This window comes from Miscanthus floridulus, chromosome 5, assembly GCF_019320115.1.
Source record: "Miscanthus floridulus cultivar M001 chromosome 5, ASM1932011v1, whole genome shotgun sequence".
NCBI classification, from domain to species: Eukaryota; Viridiplantae; Streptophyta; class Magnoliopsida; order Poales; family Poaceae; genus Miscanthus; species Miscanthus floridulus.
In genome coordinates this window covers 3,836,190-3,855,136 of record NC_089584.1, presented here as the reverse complement: position 1 = coordinate 3,855,136, position 18,947 = coordinate 3,836,190, and the positions used below count along the sequence as shown (strand labels likewise).

The window sequence follows — 18,947 nt, the reverse complement described above, 5'->3', positions numbered from 1 at the left end:
AGTTTTAGCGGATGAACTAAACAAGAGCTTTATTATGGCTGCCTCCTGTTGGTCGCATGTATCCCCACGACTGAGCCGATTAGCATGGCTTTGTGGGGCTCCTGCTCCTCCTCAAAATCCCTATGGCAGCACTGTATGGTATTGTAGTATGGAGCCATTTCGGATTTCATGATAAAAAATGAATTGAGAAGAGGAGGAGCTGGTGGAGCCACGATTTGCAGCTTCTCCGGCTCCTCGCTACAATACCCTACAGTGCCTAAGCCGGAGCCCCTAAGAACTGTGACAAACACGCTCTAATTGTTTTGAACCGGAGCGCTCAAAATCGAACGAACACCTAGGATGAATGTTTGGCTTAGCCAAGTTTTCTAGACCGGGAAGTAAAGATGTAACTACGTGGTACTCCCTCCAATTGGTCACACACTCACACTCAATTTGCCTAAAAAACAAAAATGACATGTTCCTCACCGTTTCAAACATATATGATGGTAATTTTCATGGCATAGGCCGGACAAAACTAAAGCTTGTTGGGCTAACTTGGTGGCTCGTTTGAAAAAAAAATGCTCCGATTGAACTTATTTTTATTTTGGTCAACTTTCGACTTCGGTCCGACCTGTTAGGTTCATCTCAATAAGCTCATTTTTAAAATTGGTTTTTAACAATTTATTAGAAGACTACGGTAAATAAGATTAGGTCGATTTTGACTCGTTATCCAACACCCCCCTCCACTCTTGTAGCAGGATCAGGCCAAGCGTGCAGATACACGTAGGACTTGACTCCGACAGCAGCCGTGGTCGGTTCATCAGATAGATACTCCCTCCCTTCTAAAATAACTAAAATAAATTTGACTTATTTTATATAAAAAAATATTAATATTTATGATATACAATTAATATTATTAGATAGATCGTTGAATATATTTTTATAATAAATTTATTTAAAGGTTTAAATATTACACGTATTTTATATAAATCTAGTTAAATTTACGGTATAAAAATCTAAAACGACAATTAATCTGGGATCGGAGGAAACATAGATATTCATCGTGTCAGTCAATTTCCAGGAGAGGGAGAGGCGCACGGCGCACCGTGACAAAAAGCGCGCCATTTTGACGCATGACACAAAGCCACTACCTTTATTTAGTATTTATCCACTCCTATTTTTACTAGTATCACTGTGTAGTGTGTACTCATATATATATGTGCAATGACACTTCTCTCCCCTCTCATTAGTCTCGTACAGATCACACTCTCCTCCCCTCTCCTCTCCTCTCCTTCTAGTTCTATCTAGCCACCGCAGCATCACTCAGGCAGGGCATGGCTCAGCTGCTGCACCTGCCGGACCTTGCGGCGGCGCGGCCGCCAGCGGGGAGGAGGAGGGGCGTGGCGGTGGCGGCGGCAGGAACAGGGGGCCGCGTCAAGCAGGGGGAGGCGGCGGCGACGAGGGGGCGGGTGACCAGGGTCGCCGACCCCGTGCGGGGGGGCCGGGTGCCGGTCCCGCTGCCGCCGCCGCCGCTCTTCGCCGCGCCGGCCACGCCGTCCGAGTCGCCGCCGGCCGCGGGGAGGCGCGGCGACGAGGACAACGAGGAGAGGCAGAGGTACTACCTCAACATGGGGTACGCGATCCGGACGCTCAGGGAGGAGCTCCCCGATGTGCTCTACAAGGAGCCCAGCTTCGACATCTACAGGTTCGATTCGATATCCTCCTCTTGAACTGATCAGATTTTGGTTGGACTCTATTGACCTCGTTTAATTAGGTTGGTTCCAAATTGAATATATGGTGTGAAAATTTTGTTTTTTTTTTCTCTTCCATCAGTGATGAATACTTCAATTGATTATTATTAAGGAGACTTTTCTGTAGTTACCTACTTCTAGTTCTATAGGAAAAGAGCATGTGCATACCTAAGCTTACTCTGCCTTCCCGTATAGCTTATGATCTACACAATTTCTGTTTAGGTGGGTTCCAAATGAATATATGGTATAATTTTTTTGTTTTTTTCACCAGTGATGAATGCTTCAATTGATTATTGCTAAGGAGACTTTTCTGTACTTACCTACTAAAGATTTGTCACTGTAAACTATACCTTCTAGTTCTAGGTAGAACATGTGCATACATGAGCTTACTCTGCCTTCCCATATGGCTTGTGATCTGCACTAGCTGCCATGCCACTGGACAGATTTGTATATAGACTTGAGTATATTCAGAATGAGATGGGACAAGCTGCAGTTATAAATATTTCACAAGTCATGGCGGATGTTGAATAGGGCCTCAATATTTTACTTGTTGACTGATTGGGAAGTCGACCCTGTCTCGCGACATCCCTTTTGCCTGGAAGTGATAGTTTAGCTTAGCTATACTACCTCTGATCGTTGATGTAGTGGCTAGCTTTTGAGTCGGGGTGGAGGACTTGGGCAGCGCTGTTGGTGGTGGTGCCACCAAGCACCTGAAGAGTTGTATTCAGAAAATGAAGCCGATATATTTCTTCTTATGTAATGTTAATTAGGATAAGGTTGTCCAAAGGCAGCAGTAATACCGGCACTAGCAGTCTCCGAGGGACACGTGGGTATAGGCGGAATGCTTCAATTGATTATTGTTAAGGAGACTTTTCTGTACTTACCTACTAAAGATTTGTCACTGTAAACTAGTACCTTCTAGTTCTAGGTAGAACATGTTTATACATGAGCTTACTCTGCCTTCCCATATGGCTTGTGATCTACACTAGCTGCCATGCCACCGGACAGATTTGTATATAGACTTGAGTATATTCAGAATGAGATGGGACAAGCTGCAGTTATAAATATTTCAGAAGTCATGGTGGGTATTGCATAGGGCCTCAATATTTTGCTTGTTGACTGATTGGGAAGTCAGACCCTGTCTCATGACCTCCCTTTTTCCTGGAAGTGATAGTTTAGCTTAGCTAGACTACCTCTGATTGTTGATGTAGTGGTTAGCTTTTGAGTCGGAATGGAGGACATGGGCAGCGCTGTTGGTGGTGGTGCCACCGCCCACCAAGCATCTGAAGAGTTTCACTAGAAATGAAGCCTATATATTTCTTCTTATGTAATGTTGATTAGGATATGTGCTTTCTATGGATATGATCGGGGTTCTTGTTTATAGAGTCGTGTTATTTAGCTTGGAGAATGGGAGTATTTTTCAAGGATTATGTGATGAATCTATACTCCTATACCGTTGATTTTGAGTCGGTCCTCCCCACGATGAACTGAGATGTGGATTGGCTGACTGGAGTTATTGTGATATGACATCCTATGGTGCCAGTTCCATGCATTAGATTTATTAGATATGCTGCCTTATTATTGGAGTTATTGTGATATGACATCCTGTTTCAGTTTGTTTTCGTGTGTTTGTGCTATTACTATTAGTTGCTATTTGTCCCCTTTCCTTTCTGTTATTAGAGTTTAGTTCTCAACAAAGGGCCTCTTATCTTACTGATTGTCTGACTGTTAGATACAGCCATACATTGTTTGTGGCACTCTTTTTTTTATAGGGGTTTATGCCTTTTTATAGTTGTTTTGAGACATGATTTTTTTCTCTCCTAGTAACATGGCCTTTACTTCCCCATATAGTTATATCCATTTGTTTGGTTGTTTAATCCAGAACTCAGGTGGGAACTTACACTAGGCATACTTCTCCATTTCTAGGCTTCTATTGTGCTGCACCATTGTCTTCTCAATATACCTCAGAAAAACAACCTTCTCACAGCGCATGTCTTTTTTTTTTTCACGAACGTGGTTTTAAGCCTGTATTTCATTAACAGGAAAAGAGTTACACGACAGCTATCATAGTGCATGGCTGCTTGTATATATTTTTCTTGGGCTGGACGATTTGATTTCAATGCAACGTAGCACTGTGCCTGAGTATTTGCTTAACTTTATTTTATTGAAAGTACACTTAGCCAGAAGAATTATGATTGTTAACTAAGGTAAAGAGAAAAAAGACTATGTATTTCTGGATTACCTAGTACCAAGTAAGATCTTTACTTGTGTCACACTTAACTAATTATGATATGCAGTAAGTAGTCTACAGTATGTCAATGTTCTATCTGAACTTGTTACCTTTTCTGTCCCATCATTTTATCTTTTCCTAATTATATCTGTTACTGTTTTTTAGAGATGACATTGTCTTCCAAGATCCTTTGAATACATTCAAGGGCCTGGAAAATTACAAAAGGATATTCTGGGCGCTTCGTTTTACTGGCCGGATCTTCTTCAAAGCATTGTGGGTTGATATAGTCAGTATATGGCAGCCTGCTGAGAACATGATCATGATTCGCTGGATTGCCCACGGCATTCCTCGAGTACCTTGGGATGGGCATGGCCGCTTTGATGGTGCTTCTGTCTATAAACTTGACAAGAATGGCAAGATCTATGAGCATAAGGTGCACAATGTCGCAATGAATCCACCAACGAAATTCAAGGTCCTACCGGTCCATGAGCTAATCAGATCACTTGGTTGTCCCTCTACTTCAAAACCAACTTATTTCGAAGCTTCATCACAATATCTGTGTGCTGGGCCATCTTATTTGAGATTAGCATGGATAAGATGCTACATCTCATTGTGCCGTATAGCGTGGGTTTAGCATGATAGCTCCAAGTTTTGTATTTTTCAGTATGATAGCGCACAAAGTTTCTGAGTACTATTGAGTCATGACAGTTGTATATATGTACAGTGGTAGTTTATAGAATAAGACGTCATAGTTAAGGTGTACAACACCTGTTATTGTTTCTTAAGCATCAGTCAGCAAACTAGTCTGACATGTTTCTATTCCCAGTATCGAGAGTGGTGTTCTTGTGGTGGCCTAGTTGACTGAGCATATTTGTGTCAGCCCTGCATATTATCTGCGATGTCATATATGCTAAAAACAGAAAAAAGATGCAATGATCCCCTCCCCTGTGCCAATGTAAAAACACGACAAACACAAGAGACATCAAATGCGGGACCAGTTTGAACCCGTAGCTATCAGTATCGGTACAAATATCCACAAACACATAGAAGATGTTTGGAAAAAAAAAGAAGGATAAGAAGAAGCATGATGGACACAAGAATAAATACCAAACATATAAATTTGTTAACATTATGAACATGGATTCGAAATATTTGACACATAGTGTTCCCGCTATTTAATAGCCAAGAGCCCAAGATAAACCAAAGTACACAATTTTGAAATAAATAGTTTTTTTTGGTAGTGATAATCAGAAGAATCAACACCTATTATTTTCATATTATCCACACACGCAGATTTCATATTCTAATAGAACATTCACATGAGTATATAAATTTCAGGAAATGGTTCCAAACGCATAGCACTAGCAGCAAGAAGTCTACATCAATCCACTATATAAATGCTAGTATCAAACTTGAACGTAAAAGGATTTTGCATCCTAGACGAAACCTAGTCAGCTTAAAAAAATGAAAGCCACATGCCCACATGTTGGCTGGTCCAAAATGCTGAAGCTTAATAAGAAGAAAAACAAAGGTCACGTCGAATAATCACCTGTAACACGAACCACATATTTGATACGGAAGTTGGGTTGAGCTGAACCTCCACACCCCCACAGCCCCACCCCTGTTGTGAGTGTCAGTACAGCAACGATTTTGGTCCTGGTGAAAACCTTCACTTTTCTCATACTCTGCTTGCCTCATTGTTTCCGAATTCTGATCTCAGAGAACATGCTTGTAATGGACAATAGATGCTGGAGGAATAATGCTTCCGACCCCGATAGGAATATGATCTTCCAATTGTTTTGCAGAAAGATGTAGGACAAGCAATGCCTGGGCAACCTCACTGCATCCAGAAGCCCACAAATCGCCCCTTAGACATGCTGTCCCTAACCATTATACATCATATATATAGAAATAATTCCCCAAGAACAATTTTGCACATGCTCACATTCCTCATTGTGAGATGCCGATTCTTTGGTGAGACCAGCTGCTCAACTCAGCAACCTTAATCAGGACCAAACTACTTGACGCAAACTTTTCAGGGGGAAATACAAATGAGAGTATGATACCAAGATGGGAACATTCGTACAGTGGAGAGTAGGGAGGTGGCAACAGTGGCAGTGGTGACTAGAGAGCTAAAGGCAGTGGATTGGACAGCATGGCAACGGTCCTATTATCTCATTAATAGTGATTTGTTATTTTATATGATTGATCAATGTGCCTGACTATCCATATATTTTTTTTCAAAAAAAAAACACCATTTATGGTCTACATCAGGAGACTAAAAGTGCAACCAGTACATCAACTACAAACTCATATGAATTAATTCGTATTATTAATTCTACCGAATTAATGTGCAGCGTGCTACATATTTACAGCTATGCACTTTCTATGGATGCCGTCATGATCCAGGACTGACATCCCTCACTCAATGCTACATTTGCGTTGAAAAAACTGAAAAAGGAAAGAAATATATAGCATAAAAAAGAACTATAAGAGCAAACGGATATCGAGTTCATAACTAAATACTACTCTACTACGCAGCACGCAGATGCTTATGCGAGCAATTAAGGGGCAACGTCGCCACGAGGCATGAAGCACCAGGCACCGAACAAGCAACCGCGCCGGAACCATTGCTTGCGAAGCGCGGCCGCTGCTGAGAGTCTGCGGTCTGGGTTGCTATCCAGCAGTCCTTCCAAAACCTTGAACCCAGCCGGAGACAGAACCTCCGGCAGCTGCAGGTGACCGCCCTCCTCGCTGACCATCTTTCGAAGGAAGGCCACCTTTTCGGCCGGCACCACGCGCTCCAGCCCCTGCCACTCGATGATGCCCTCTGTGCCAACCCTTTGCAGCATCTTTTTGAAGACCTCGCCGTCCGGCGCGCCGAAGAAAGGCACGCCGTTACCGGCGACGAGCTCGGCCATGATGCAGCCGAGCGACCACGTGTCGACCCGGCCGTCATAGTCCTTGGATCCCAGGAAAAGGTCCGGCGCGCGGTACGGGCTGGCGGACGCCAGCGGCCCGGGCCCCGGAGTCGTCCCTGTCCGCCTGCGCCGCCGGCTTCGACATGCCGAAGCCACATATCTTGTACACCATCCTGCCGCTCGCGGCGTCCATGTCGACGATCACGTTCTCCGGGACGATGTCCCTGTGCAGGACGCATGCCTCGTGCCGGCGAGGAGCTGCTCCATGACGTCGCGCACTTCGTCCTCGTCGAACGGCTGGCCGTTAAGGCGCCGGACGTACTGGCGCAGGTTCATGGGCCCAGCGTACTCCGTGACGACGAAGCAGTCGCCGTCGGCACGGCTGTAGTCGGCATACGCGGCCAGGAGCTGGACGACGGAAGGGTGGCCGCGGCACGCCGCGAGGGACATGACCTCCCACTCGAAGTCGGGGAGAGGGGTCGCCACGAAGCGGTCGTCGGTGCTCCCCGAGAGCCACTTCACGGCGACGAAGCGCTCCAGCACGCGGTCCCAGGCCTTGTACACGTCTCTGAACATGCCTTCGCCAAGCTTCTCGCGGCGCTCGTACCGCTCCGCCACGGCAGCCAGCCAGGGGACAGGGGAAAACGCAAGAACCGCCGCCGCATTGCTCTTCTCCTCGGGCAGCTCCTCCTCCAGCTCCGAGACGGCGGCCATGGATCGCTGACTCGATGTGGCTCGGAAACGCGGACGATATTTAACTTTTTAGCATTAGAACAGATGTCACCTCTTCAGACAGCACTATAAAAATTGCTCTGATATATTTATCATCGAGAGAGAAGAATTCATAACTTTAAGCCATTTTTCCATACGTGACAGGTCATGTAGGGGAGCCAGCATGTCCGTGGGATGCGAAATGACTTTATTACCCCACATCTATTTCTTCTTCGTCCGTCTCATCCTCATCGCTCGGTAAAGATGCATCCCGGCCTACGCGCCTCTCAGCTCCACCTCCTCCTCCCTCCCAGACGCGAGCAGCAGCAGATGAAGCCGGCGAGCGCGAGGTCTGCGCACCACCCCAGCTAGCAGCGCTGCTCCGACGGTGAACGCAGGCACGAGATCCGCCGCGCATGGGCTCTGCCACGGACGCAGGCTCTACCGCCTGTGCGTCCCCATCCCTGGCGTGCCTCCCCCATGGTCGGCCACGCAAGGTCCAGCTCCTCCCCTTCCGGTCACTGCTCCCCCATCCCCAGCGGCGCGCGCGAGGTCCGGCTCCTCCCCTTCTAGCAGGAGAATGGTTTGTCAGCAGAGAGCAGAAATCAACTATTAGTAAGAGGCAAAAGCAACAGAGACCCAATCTGTTGAAGCCAAACTAATCAATACGAACCTAGGTAGGGTTTCGTCTATTAGAGGCGAATAGCTCGTCTGCATATAGATCATTGTCCATAGCGAAGGGGAGCGAGCCTCCGTGAGCGCTGGGAGAGGCAGATCCCACAGGGAGAGGTAAGAAGAGAGGGGGGGGGGGGGGGGGAGGAACCAAACCGACGAGGGGACGACCCGAGGAACATCGGAGTGGCCGGGAGCACGGACGGGCCGAGGGAGAGCGGAGCCACGCCGCCCGGCCGCAGGAGGTCGCACGGAGGGGGGCAGCCGCGGCCGCGGGGGCTGGCTGGCCGCGCGGTGCCCACGCCACCCGTGCCGTGCCGTGCAGCACGCACGCCGTGCCACGGGGGTCCGCCCGCACGGGGGGTGGGAGGAAGGGAGGGGGGCCGGCCGTAGCAAGCGCAGGCGCCGTCGCGTCGCGCCCGTCATCGCGTCGCCGCTTCAGGAGGGAAGGGAGAGGGGAAGGGAGAGAAATGGAGGGAAGGCAGAGAGAGGGAGCTCGAGCGAGGAAGGGATAGAGATATAAGAAATAGATGATGGGCAAAAATGTTATTTTTCGTGGCCGGTTTATGCTGTCAGGTCGAGTTGGCGTGCCATGTCAGCGAAAATGACAAGAATATATCAAATGCTCTCTCTTGATGATAAATATGTAGAAATAATTTTAAAAATATTATCTGAAGAGGTGGCATTTATTATAATGGTAAAAAGTTAAATATCCAGAAACGCTGGTAGACGAAGGATTGAACTATTGAAGGCTAGTTGCTGTTGCCGTGCTGCGCTAGTAGATGAAGGCGCGTTGCTGCTAGTTGAGACGAAGAGGGAAGAAGCCTAATGGTGCATCGACCGAACGGTTGCGATGCAACCCCCTCAGGGCCTCAGTCCTTCCAAAACCTTGAACCCAGCCGGAGACAGAACCTCCGGCAGCTGCAGGTGACCGCCCTCCTCGTTGACCATCTTTCGAAGGAAGGCCACCTTTTCGGCCGGCACCACGCGCTCCAGCCCCTGCCACTCGATGATGCCCTCTGTGCCAACCCTTTGCAGCATCCTTTTGAAGACCTCGCCGTCCGGCGCGTCGAAGAAAGGCACGCCGTTACCGGCGACGAGCTCGGCCATGATGCAGCCGAGCGACCACGTGTCGACCCGGCCGTCATAGTCCTTGAATCCCAGGAAAAGCTCCGGTGCGCGGTACGGGCTGGCGGACGCCAGCGGCCCGGGCCCCGGAGTCGTCCCTGTCCGCCTGCGCCGCCGGCTTCGACATGCCGAAGCCACATATCTTGTACACCATCCTGCCGCTCGCGGCGTCCATGTCGACGATCACGTTCTCCGGGACGATGTCCCTGTGCAGGACGCCCGCCATGTGCGCATGCCTCGTGCCGGCGAGGAGCTGCTCCATGACGTCGCGCACTTCGTCCTCGTCGAACGGCTGGCCGTTAAGGCGCCGGACGTACTGGCGCAGGTTCATGGGCCCAGCGTACTCCGTGACGACGAAGCAGTCGCCGTCGGCACGGCTGTAGTCGGCATACGCGGCCAGGAGCTGGACGACGGAAGGGTGGCCGCGGCACGCCGCGAGGGACATGACCTCCCACTCGAAGTCGGGGAGAGGGGTCGCCACGAAGCGGTCGTCGGTGCTCCCCGAGAGCCGCTTCACGGCGACGAAGCGCTCCAGCACGCGGTCCCAGGCCTTGTACACGTCTCTGAACATGCCTTCGCCAAGCTTCTCGCGGCGCTCGTACCGCTCCGCCACGGCAGCCAGCCAGGGGACAGGGGAAAACGCAAGAACCGCCGCCGCATTGCTCTTCTCCTCGGGCAGCTCCTCCTCCTCCAGCTCCGAGACGACGGCCATGGATCGCTGACTCGATGTGGCTCGGAAACGCGGGCGATATTTAACTTTTTACCATTAGAAAGGATGTCACCTCTTCAGACAGCACTATTAAAATTGCTCTTATATATTTATCATCGAGAGAGAAGAATTCATAACTTTAAGCCATTTTCCATACGTGGCAGGACATGTAGGAGAGCCAACGTGTCTGTGGGATGCGAAATGACTTTATTACGCCTCATCTATTTCTTCTTCATCCGTCTCATCCTCATCGCTTGGTAAAGATGCATCCCGGCCTATGCGCCTCTCAGCTCCACCTCTTCCTCCCTCCCAGACGCGAGCAACAACAGATGAAGCCGGCGAGCGCGAGGTCTGCGCACCACCCCAGCTAGCAGCGCTGCTCTGATGGCGAACGCAGGCACGAGATCCGCCGCGCGTGGGCTCTGCCGCGGACGCAGGCTCTGCCGCCCGTGCGTCCCCATCCCTGGCGTGCCTCCCCCATGGTCGGCAGAGAGCAGAAATCAACTATTAGTAAGAGGCAAAAGCAACAGAGACCCAATCTGTTGAAGCCAAACTGATCAATACGAACCTAGGTAGGGTTTCGTCTATTAGAGGCGAATAGCTCGTCTGCATATAGATCATCGTCCATAGCGAAGGGGAGCGAGCCTCCATGAGCGCTGGGAGAGGCAGATCCCACAGGGAGAGGTAAGAAGAGGGGGGGGGGGGGGGGGAGGAACCAAACCGACGATGGGACGACTCGAGGAACATCGGAGTGGCCGGGAGCACGGACGGGCCGAGGGAGAGCGGAGCCACGCCGGCCGGCCGCAGGAGGCCGCGCGGAGGGGGGCAGCCGCGGCCGCCGGGGCTAGTTGGCCGCGCGGTGCCCACGCCACCCGCGCCGCGCTGTGCCACGGGGGTCCGCCCGCGCGGGGGGGGGGGGGGGGTGGAAGGGAGGGGGGCCGGCCGTAGAAAGCACAGGCGCTGTTGCGTCGCGCCCGTCACCGCGTCGCCGCTTCAGGAGGGAAGGGAGAGGGGGAAGGGAGAGAAATGGAGGGAAGGGGAAGGGATAGAGATAGAAGAAATAGATGATGGGCAAAAATGTTATTTTTCGTGGTCGGTTTATGCTGTCAGGTCGAGTTGGCGTGTATGTCAGCGAAAATGACAAGAATATATCAAATGCTCTCTCTTGATGATAAATATGTAGAAATAATTTTAAGAGTATTATCTGAAGAGGTGGCATTCGTTATAATGGTAAAAAGTTAAATTATCCGGAAACGCTGGTAGACGAAGGATTGAACTATTGAAGGCTAGTTGCTGTTGCCGTGCTGCGCTAGTAGATGAAAGCGCGTTGCTGCTAGTTGAGACGAAGAGGGAAGAAGCCTAATGGTGCACGACCGAACGGTTGCGATGCAACCCCCTCCGATCCCGATCCGGATCCTGTACGTGTTCCGATTCCGAACCGACGAGGAACTGGGTAGACGAACGCCGTGGCCGAAGAGAAACACTTCGAACTAGAACTATAACAATGGGCTTACCCAGAATAGTGGGCCAGCCCAATACGTCACACGAATCCGGGCCCGTTCGCGGAAGCGGAGCACCAGTCTTCCGTTCGAGCTCCTCTATCCACTCGCAACGGCCGAGAGAAAGCGGAGGTCCGTCCGCTCACTCCCGCCCCGCCCCGCAACCACCACCAGCGCGGCCGCGGCGCCATGGCCTCCGTCGCCGCGGCCTCCTCCTGCTCCTGCTCAACCGTACTCTCCTCCTCCCCCTCAACTCCATTCCGAGCAAGGCTACTGCTGCGGCCGGGCCACTCGGTACGCCCCCCCCCCCCCCCCCGGCTTTCGACTGACTGCCGCCGATCACCTGGCGCGGGTCGTGTCTGCAGGTGCTGAGGTGCCTCCCGAAATGCGACTCGGGGAAGCCGGTCGGAGGACGCGCTGGGTTGTTGTCGGCTCGGAAGCAAAACATAGTAGTATAACTGGAGCAAAAAAAAGAAAAGCATGTTGTGCCGATGGTGCAGACTGCTGTCACCCCAACTCCCCAAGCATGGGCTATGGAACAGCAATTAAGGCCTCTGCTTGCATGCCAGAACAGCAAGAGGCTACCTCAGGAATGAAGAATGACATCGGTGACCTCTCAGATTCATTGGGACGAGATAGCAGGAGAATCTAGGGGATGTATTCTGTTGGATGTGAGGAGGTCTTATGGAGGACAATTATAGGTTCAGGGTGTATTACGGAAGTATTAAGTGGAAGATGAAGGGCCGAAGGGCAGCCGATTAAATTGATGTATCCACAATGGCAACTGAAACTACCGAAGGAGTTGAAGCGGCACAGATGTGGTAAGGACAGAGGACTACAGACGGCCAAGATAAGATGAATGTTTAAGATTTTAAGATCAAATGGTTAAAACAATAGTGATGACGTGCCTTTGCAAGAGAAGAGAAAAGCTAGTATTCATGGCACTTACTGGGTTATAGTTATATAGGATATATTGATTTTTGGCCCTCTAGACAGATGGGCTGCACAGATATGGGTGTTCAAGGGAGATTGTGTATTAGTGAATGCTGTAAATGTCATGAAAGAAATATTTTCTATTTCCAAAAATATGTTTGTTTCTTGCAAATTGCTTTGCTTCGCATCTATACCATACAATAATTTTTCAGTAATATATACTAAAATGAGTCATTGATAAATGCTGCAGTTGCATGTGTTTGATAGGCACTGTTAGCGGCTAGAAGTTCTGGAGCAGTCATTTTTCTTGGCACATTTGGAGCTCTTGCGTAAGTATTTTCATGCTTGTTGTATTCTATGTCTCATCTTCAATACTGTCACAGGCTTTAAGTGCTGTATATCTGGCATTACATAGAATTCTTTTTTCTGGTGATTATCAGGGTAATGACCGTTATATCTGTAGTTCTTGGTCGAGCATTCCACTATGTTGATGGCATCATCCCATTCGGGTAATTATCTTAATTGTGCAAGTAGAGTTTCTATTGGGTGCTCTCATTTATCCAATGTCTGGTTGCGTGCAGCTTTGGTGGTACTGATTTTCCAGTTGATGACATTGCTGCGGCATGTCTGTTGGTAAGGATTATGCATCTTCATTACACACAAACAAATTAAAAAGTGCATGGATTTTTTAAAAGAATGTGTGGCTTTTACTCTTGAATTATTGTGTGAAGTTAAGACATACTTTATTATTTATGGCCAACTTTAACGGATTCAGGTTTATTATGGGGTTACTACATTACTTGATGCAGCCTCAGGTGATGATGAAAAGATCAATGAGGAGCAAGAGGAGGTAGGACTTTAAGCTGTGCCAAGAACATCATTTTTAGTTTTCATGTTTAACTAATACATCAATTCTAGGTATTAATTCATAATCTTGATCTAAGTAAATGTCTTTCATGCCTGTATATTCTCTCTAAATTTTCACTACTGATTATAATGGTCTCTAAACATGTTCTTTTTTGTTCAATTTTTGCTTGCTAATGGTTTGCTGAGTTGAAGATGACACGAACTTTGGTGTTGGGAGTGTACATGCACACATCCCGCCAACAGAGCTAGGCTCAGTTCTCCAGCCTCCCTGCTTTCATCTTCAATTCCAAGTTTTATACGAAAGTATACAAAATAGCCCAATCCATTCCTTCTTGGCCTATCTTCTGCTTATAATGAAACCCTTCTAAGAGTACTGTAACACTTAACATGATTTCTACATTATATCCTTAAAAGGAAAACTCAAAACTATGCAAAAATTATAGGAAAAAGTCTAAGATCACCCCCTCACCTATAACAAGAAGTCTAGTTACCACCCTCAACTATAAAACCGGATTTTCTACCCCCTGAACTTTCCAAAACCGGTCAAATAACCCCCCCCAAGCGGTTTTGGACGGTGGTTTGCTACAGTGACGGTGGTTTTGTATTTTTCTTTTTTATTTATTTCTGCTGAATCTTTGAAAAATCATAGTAAATCACAGAAAAATCATAAAATGGAAAATCCAATTTTGTTGGACTCCACATGAGTAGATCTACACAGTGAACATATAATATGGTATGCTTTGGTACAAAGTTTTTGCTGTAGCTTTAGATCTATGCTTTTCTATAATTAATTTAAATAATTCATAGATGCAGCTTCTATGGTCCAATTGTGGTGAAATTTTTATGGTGGGCTAATTATTGTATGATTGAACTGTAGTAAAAATTTTATACTCATTGGATCATGTATAATTTAGTTATAGATTTATTTAGGTTTATACTTGTTAAATCTAAGTTACAGATTTATTTAGGTTTCTACTCCCTGAACTAAGTTATACATGATCCAATGAGTATGAAATTTTTACTATAGTTCAATCATACAATAATTAGCCCACCATAAAAATTTCACCACAATTGGACCATAGAAGCTGCATCTATGAATTATTTAAATTAATTATAGAAAAGCATAGATCTAAAGCTACAGCAAAAACTTTGTACCAAAGCATACCATATTATATGTTCACTGTGTAGATCTACTCATGTGGAGTCCAACAAAATTGGATTTTCCATTTTATGATTTTTCTGTGATTTACTATGATTTTTCAAAGATTCAGCAGAAATAAATAAAAAAGAAAAATACAAAACCACCGTCACTGTAGCAAACCACCGTCCAAAACCGCTTGGGGGGGTTATTTGACCGGTTTTGGAAAGTTCAGGGGGTAGAAAATCCGGTTTTATAGTTGAGGGTGGTAACTAGACTTCTTGTTATAGGTGAGGGGGTGATCTAGACTTTTTCCAAAAATTATATGTATGTAAGTTGGACCACGAGAAAAAAATAGAATTTTTTCTCAAAAAAAAAGAAACAGAAAGAAAATCTATACCTTATGATAGATTGGTAACTTGCACAGTTATTGTGGTTCACAAAAATAATTTTTCTTGTGCTTGAACATACTTCTCTCTCCTCTATAACATTGTGTTGAACAATTGTAGGCTGAGTTAGCAGTATCGAAATTTTCTGGAAATGGTTTGGGTGTCATGTCTGCTGCTGGTACTATCGCTAGCACATTCGTATTGGTTTTTGTCGCTGAATGGGGTGATAAATCATTTTTCTCCACAATTGGTACATTTCCTAACTCCACTCTATAAATGGTCAGATTTCCATGAGCATAATCAATATTGACACTACTTTCCAATACCTTGGCAGCACTTGCGGCAGCTTCATCCCCTCTGGGTGTCATTGCAGGATCACTTGCTGGTCATGCCATTGCAACATTGGTAAGATAAGCATAGTAATAGGTTGAGAGTTGAGATTTGAAACCAGATAACTGAAGTCAAAAAAGTAATGATAGTACATTGCTGGATACGAGTGCAGCCAGACAACATTGGTTCGCAGGAACACTCATGACTAACATACTTGAGCAATGAGCATAATAATATTGCCATGGAGTTCAGACAAATCTTTAGCACTTAAACCATTTGTTAGTTCGTTGGTCTGTTTTTGCCGCAGTATTTGTTTCTTGCAAGAGTCTTCTCTAATTGTTGTGCATTAGGAAGTTTGCGATTCTGCACTTACTTGGCTCCATTGGAGTATTCGCCATACAAGAATTTCTGTCGTGGATTGAGTACAAGGAGCAAATTTGTCATTGTGTACCAATCAGTGTTGTGCCGCAATTTTTTATATTTCTGTCTTTGGTTTTCCAGGCCAAACTGAGATTGACACCTTTTTCCCCACAGATTGCAGTTCTTGGTGGCTCTTTGCTGGGAACATTCCTGTCTGAAAAGGTAAATTAGGAAATAATTGTACCATGGAAACTGAAATTTCCTATCTTACAGTGTTTGACCACTGCAAAATCTAAAATACACCCAATTTATAAGTTTGCTTTCAATGTGTTTCAGTTGGATCCATCACAAGTGTTTACATAAGCAGTTAAATGTGTAATAGAAAGGGAATCCTTTTTTCCATCCATTAAACAATTACATACTTTAGTGTAGAAAACAACATGCACTGGGTATGCCCTTAGTGTAGAAAACAACAACTATTGGCTTGCTAATGAAATCTTTGATAAATTCTGTGGACCATTCATTTCATAAAGTCTGTGTACATAATGGCACTGAAACAAAACATTGCCCTGTGCAGATTGTAGCATACATTGGAGGGAGCCTGTTCTTGGCCTTTGCTGCGATTACCATAGTTGAGATAGTGACTTGACAAAGAGTTCCAGCTCCCATAATTCATCAAAGAAGTACTGATCTTTTGTCCGGACAATGAAAAATCAGCTTAGCTGATCGTAATGATGGTACATTGATGTGTTATCAAACGTGATTGCCCACAGGAACTTCATTGTTCGCTTGGGAAGTCCTAGGCTTGCATAGAGTGATTTGTTGCTGGTGATGAGAATTCTGCCTTTTTATCCAAGAACAGTGTTTTTATCATCAGCATGACGTGTAGTTGAAACACTAAGTCAGAGACTGGGTGGAAGATGAAACTAGGTGGAAAACTATGAATCCCATGAAGCTACTGGATCTCCCCTTACATTATTTACAAGTATATGTATATGAATCTAAGCATTGTAAATGCAAAAGACGATCGCACTGAGGTTCATTCCAGAAACAATGATGAACCTGATTGAACTATTTTGGGCTTTCAGTCTTGTACACTTTCCCCCATTTCCTGTTAGTACACAAAAAAAAAAAGATGATTGAACATGCGTTGCCAGTGACCGGAGATACTCAGCTTTTGTATTTCAGAGTATTCCTTCTACCTTTTCTGTAGCAATGTATAATGTTCAGAAAATGGAGTTCTGCTCAGTTCTTTCAATGACACTTGTAGTGTCCAAAACCTGTCTACCTTTCAGGTATAAATATAATGAAGAATCGGGAGTGGTTATCGAGCCCTCACATAAAACTAAGATATTCTGCTAGTTTCACAACATCTGAAGAACATGAGCTGCATTTCCGTTCTTCGGGTCTCCTTTGTATATGGTCATGGTCGCCTCGTCGAGGTTAACCAAAACAGTGCACAAAGTGTACAATATCGGACCTGAAAAGCAGTTCCCAGGGTGTTAAAAATCAGTTCATGATGCAACAACCAATGCTCATCAGAACACATGAAAAAAAATGTTGAGCAGATTGAGAATCGCCTGTCATGTAGATTGGGTACTTCTCATCAGCTGTATCTCCCAGCAGCGAAAGCGCCGTCTCTTTGGAGTCCACTGGGCACTGCGCAGCTCTCTTCTCCCTGCTCATGGAGTTCTCGTCCTGCACCTTCTCAACACAACGCCAGTTCACTCGTCAGTTCGTCAGCCATCGAACTGCCGAATCAATTCAATCCAATGGCTTCGATGTCCGTACCTGCTTCACTTGGAGATGCCGGTACATGTTGGCGTGGAAGAACGGCAAGGCACCGGCCTCGCGGACGGCGAACCGGTTACCGGAGGCGGTCTCGACGTTGACGATCCTCCGGCCTCTGATGTCCATCAGGTTGTAGTTGTGGCCGACTGAGACGAACGGTGAACAGACCCTCTGTACCACGATCAATTGTGGCTTTTATTACTGCTGAAAAAAGAGCTAGTGACATGGAGTTCAGTCTAGCTAGCTACGTACGTGCATTGCATCCTCGAGGTTCTTCGCTTCTAGCAGGTCCCGGGACACGAAGTTCAGGGCAATGGCGCCCGCGACGATCTCGTCGTTCACCGGAGGAACCGCGTTGAGCGTGAAGGCCTGAGAAACGGGCGAGTGTTCCAAACTCCTCAGTTTGGATGGAATAGAATCTGATTGATGTGGCAATAGAAATGCAGAATGCAGCGAGCTTACCACTCCATTGGTGTTGAACCCGAAGGCGCAGCTCGGGAGCTCGCCGGCGTAGGTGTAGGCGGTGAAGGACAAGCCATCCGGCAGCGTGGCCCGCACAAGGTACGTGTGGCCGAGCAGCGCGACGTTCCCGTCCTCGTTGTGCGCGGCAATCGCCGTGGAGTCGCTGACGATGAGGACGTCGGAGCAGTCATCGTCGGCCTCCTCCTCCTCCACTTCCTCTTCCCGGGCGCGATCACCTCCCTCCTTCGGGTCCTTCGGGATGAAGGGCAGGACCTCCTTCCTGAAGTTGACCAGGATGACCTGCTCGGAGCCGGACCGACGGAAGCAAGAGACGGGAACGACGCAGTCAGCGGCAGGAAGCCAGGAACACCGGCGGCGTGCGTCGCTGTACTTACGTGGAGGAGAGGGACCCCGCTGCCGTCGGCGGTGCCCACCAGCTCGTCCCAGTACCGCGGGTACCTCTCCCTGTTGGTGGACTGGAGCGCGGCGAGGAGTGGCTGCGCCTCCGCCGTTGACCCGAACGGCAGCAGCTGCTCCCGGAGCACGAGGTCCTGCCGCATCCTGCTCCTGATGACCTCGGCGAACCGACGGCCCACGGCGAGGCCCAGGGCGTACCCGTCCGCGCAGCGGCCGGCGTCGAAGGCGTCCAGCTCGCCACCGGCGGCCATGTTTCGAACGGCTTTGCGCGTTGCTGATGCTGCGGTGTGGACGTGCGGTGCCGTGCCTTATCTTATCTCCAAGCGCGCTGGTGAAACGGGGCGGGCTGGCATGTGTCCCGATTTTTAGCCCACCAAGGCACCGATCAAAATAACCCATCCGGCCCAGTAGATTGGAGCCTCCCAACCTACTCGGTCCACCAGGATGAGAATGGACCGGATTGACCCATGGGTAGTCGGTAATGGGCAAGAGAAGCTGGCCTCAAAGTCTAAAATGGACCGATAGGACTCAAACCTATTTACTAGATGGATAAGATTCTCAAGTGTCAGGTAACAACTTTCTTATTTTGTTTGTCTTCTTTGTTTTTCCAAAAAATTAAAAAATAAAAGGGTTGGTCATAACTTGTAAGCATGTCTATGC

The 18,947-nt window shown here is 47.5% G+C and overlaps 5 protein-coding genes across 7 annotated transcripts; 2 read left to right on the top strand and 3 right to left on the bottom strand.

Annotated features, from left to right (window-relative positions):
* The first annotated feature begins 1,236 nt into the window (after window positions 1-1,236).
* Window positions 1,237-4,779, top strand: LOC136451359 (uncharacterized). Its single transcript, XM_066452067.1, has 2 exons — window positions 1,237-1,684; window positions 4,126-4,779. Exons 1-2 carry the CDS (start codon window positions 1,314-1,316, stop codon window positions 4,592-4,594), a joined length of 840 nt encoding a protein of 279 aa, XP_066308164.1. The 5' UTR covers window positions 1,237-1,313; the 3' UTR covers window positions 4,595-4,779.
* A 1,745-nt stretch (window positions 4,780-6,524) lies between these two features.
* Window positions 6,525-7,595, bottom strand: LOC136454148 (putative cyclin-dependent kinase F-2). The gene is made up of 2 exons (XM_066454685.1): window positions 7,123-7,595; window positions 6,525-7,017 (listed from the first exon to the last, which is right to left on the bottom strand). The coding sequence occupies exons 1-2, from the start codon at window positions 7,593-7,595 to the stop codon at window positions 6,525-6,527; spliced, it is 966 nt and encodes a 321-aa protein (XP_066310782.1).
* Window positions 7,596-9,408: 1,813 nt separating this feature from the next.
* On the bottom strand, window positions 9,409-10,104 carry LOC136454147 (putative cyclin-dependent kinase F-2). Its single transcript, XM_066454684.1, has one exon. It carries the CDS (start codon window positions 10,102-10,104, stop codon window positions 9,409-9,411), a length of 696 nt encoding a protein of 231 aa, XP_066310781.1.
* Window positions 10,105-11,477: 1,373 nt separating this feature from the next.
* On the top strand, window positions 11,478-16,699 carry LOC136449387 (GDT1-like protein 1, chloroplastic). Of its 2 annotated transcripts, none has more exons than XM_066449405.1 (9): window positions 11,478-11,894; window positions 12,801-12,862; window positions 12,974-13,042; window positions 13,115-13,166; window positions 13,309-13,383; window positions 15,048-15,150; window positions 15,262-15,332; window positions 15,792-15,839; window positions 16,195-16,699. In XM_066449405.1, the coding sequence occupies exons 1-9, from the start codon at window positions 11,790-11,792 to the stop codon at window positions 16,264-16,266; spliced, it is 657 nt and encodes a 218-aa protein (XP_066305502.1). In that variant the 5' UTR covers window positions 11,478-11,789; the 3' UTR covers window positions 16,267-16,699. The 2 variants fall into 2 exon arrangements, with proteins under 2 accessions (XP_066305502.1, XP_066305501.1); XM_066449404.1 differs by having other exon boundaries at window positions 15,048-15,177.
* On the bottom strand, window positions 15,970-18,565 carry LOC136449386 (uncharacterized). 2 transcript variants are annotated; one of them, XR_010758023.1, is made up of 7 exons: window positions 18,266-18,565; window positions 17,871-18,170; window positions 17,661-17,777; window positions 17,409-17,579; window positions 17,198-17,321; window positions 16,820-17,097; window positions 15,970-16,728 (listed from the first exon to the last, which is right to left on the bottom strand). XR_010758023.1 is itself a non-coding variant. In XM_066449403.1 (6 exons), the coding sequence occupies exons 1-6, from the start codon at window positions 18,536-18,538 to the stop codon at window positions 16,982-16,984; spliced, it is 1,101 nt and encodes a 366-aa protein (XP_066305500.1). In that variant the 5' UTR covers window positions 18,539-18,565; the 3' UTR covers window positions 15,970-16,981. The 2 variants fall into 2 exon arrangements, 1 of the variants encoding a protein (XP_066305500.1); XM_066449403.1 differs by having other exon boundaries at window positions 15,970-17,097.
* Window positions 18,566-18,947: the final 382 nt, after the last annotated feature.